The sequence below is a fragment of the Plasmodium reichenowi genome, chromosome 11 (assembly GCF_001601855.1).
Source record: "Plasmodium reichenowi strain SY57 chromosome 11, whole genome shotgun sequence".
NCBI classification, from domain to species: domain Eukaryota; phylum Apicomplexa; class Aconoidasida; order Haemosporida; family Plasmodiidae; genus Plasmodium; species Plasmodium reichenowi.
The window spans coordinates 437,505-439,932 of NC_033656.1; the positions used below are offsets into that span (position 1 = coordinate 437,505).

Below are 2,428 nucleotides of genomic sequence, written 5' to 3' on the forward strand. Positions count from 1 at the left end.
CTCATAAAGAAAAAAAAAAAAAAAATATATATATATATATATATATTATAATACATAACAATATATTATGTATATTTAATAATATACATGTATAAATTATAATTCGCGAGTTTTTTTTGTCCTTTATTTTTTTTTTTTTTTTTTTTTTTGTAAATAATGATTCAAATAAGTTAATATAAAAAAAAAATAATAATAAGATTAGTATATATAATCTATAAAATACATATTATTATAATTATATTTTTTCATTTTTGTGACTAAGACATGCATAAGAGTAAAGAAAAATATATGTTATTTTTTTAATCTTTTATATATAAATGTATAAGATATATATTTTTAATTTATTCAAGCGGGACACATAAAAAATGACAAAAAAATATATATATATATATATATATAATATTTTTTTTTTTTTTGTATAATTTATTAAGGGGTACATATATTTCGTGATAATTGAAAATTGTTTACATTTAATGTCTGGGTAAAAAAATATAAAAGTCCATAATCAAAGAAAAAGAATCATAAATGAACATATCATTTAAAAATGTAAAAAAATATTATTTTTTCTTTTTTTTTGGAAAAGGTGTTATAGGCATATAATGTGTTTCTAATTTGTAAATATAGTGAACACTAATAAAAAATGTGATTTTTAAAAAAAATAAAAAAAATAAAAAGACAAATATGAAGAGTACATTTATATTTATATAAAAATTATATAATATATATATATATATATAATATATTTATTATATATTTGTTATTTATAAAATTTAAAATGAAATATTCCTTCATTCCTTCTATTTTTGTATAGATAAAAATTATGCTTACATATTGTAGAAACTTTTTTGATGTATATTTAACTTTGCAGGTATAATTAAATCAGCATGAAATGATTGAATTTCCTTTAAGAAAATATATCTAAGTTGTGTTTCTGATAGAACCATCCAATCATCAAATGGAAGTATTATTTTTTCGGTTGAGAAATTTTCTAAATTTTCTTTTCTTACATCCTTAAGATAAGGGTGTGATAAAGCCTTATCAATAGTTATTCTTTTTTGAGCATTAAATCGTAACATGGATTCTAATAAATCTATACCATCTTTAGATATAGATGAATATTTTTTACTCAAATCTATACCATCCCTTGTAGGAAATAATTTAATATATTTAATAACTTCTTGTTTTGTTATACATTTTAAATCTTCTTCTGGTGGTGTACCTATTACATTAAATATTATATTTAATTGATCCCTGTTACTTTTTTCATGAACTTTTTTTGAATTATGATCAGGTGATAAAGGAAAACAAGAAGATCCAGGAAATAAGGGAAATCTATTAGTTGGATTATTTATATGACTCTTCATCATATTTAATAGTTCAGCAAATATACAACCAGTCGACCATATATCTATAGAATTTGTATAATTCTCTTGTAATAATATAAGCTCTGGTGCCCTATACCACCTAGTAACTACATGACTAGTTAATTGTTTTTTTAAATTTTTATTATGTGGACCTGGTTCTTCATTTTCTTCTTTTTCTTCTAAATCATTAACAATATGAATATCTTTATCTGAATTAATTGTTCTAGCTAAACCAAAGTCACATATCTTTACTGAACAATCTTGATTTAATAAACAATTAGCTGGCTTTAAATCTCTGTGTATTATACCTGATTCGTGAATAAATTTTTCGCCTAGTAATAAATTATATAATATTGTTTTTACATGTTGTTCTGTTAAAAATATTGGTGTTTTAAATAATTTCTTTAAATCAGAATCTGCAATTTCTAATACTATATATAACTCATCAAACTTTAATAAATCTTCAGGAATAATTAAATCATGTAATCTTATAATATAATCACTCTTCAATCTATTCAATATTGTTATTTCTCTTAATATTCTTTTACAATCTATTAAATCTTCAAACATTCTATTAACCTTTTTTATAGCCACATTTTTATTTGCATTTTTATCATAAGCTAAATATACATATCCATAGGATCCTCTACCAATCAAATGTTTTATTTCGTAATTATCGGGTACCTTTACATTTTTAATAATAGCTTCTTTGATATTTATTTTCTCTTCTTTGCTTTTATTATTTTTCTTTTCAACAATATTACAATTTTTTGAAATATTGTCTTTTTTATTACCTTCTTTAAATTTTTTAATATTTTTATTTTCATTAGCATCCTCTTCTTCTTCATCTCTACTACTAGACTCTTTTATAGAAGTCATTTTTTTTTTAATATTTTTTTCGTTCCCAACTTTTGAATATCCCTTTATCTCTTTGGTATTGTAGTCCTCTAAATCAGCATTTTCGTAATCCTTTTTTTTTTTTAACATGATAAAATATTAAATTATTTCTTTATTTAAAGATTTTACTGAGATGCTAACAATTGGTGATATTCACAAAAGGTTAG

The 2,428-nt window shown here is 20.7% G+C and overlaps 1 protein-coding gene across 1 annotated transcript; it reads right to left on the bottom strand.

Annotated features, from left to right (window-relative positions):
* Window positions 1-824: 824 nt before the first annotated feature.
* Window positions 825-2,351, bottom strand: PRSY57_1112400 (mitogen-activated protein kinase 2; the record flags this gene model as incomplete). Its single annotated transcript, XM_012908089.2, has 1 exon — window positions 825-2,351. One exon carries the CDS (start codon window positions 2,349-2,351, stop codon window positions 825-827), a length of 1,527 nt encoding a protein of 508 aa, XP_012763543.2.
* Between the last annotated feature and the right edge of the window lie 77 nt (window positions 2,352-2,428).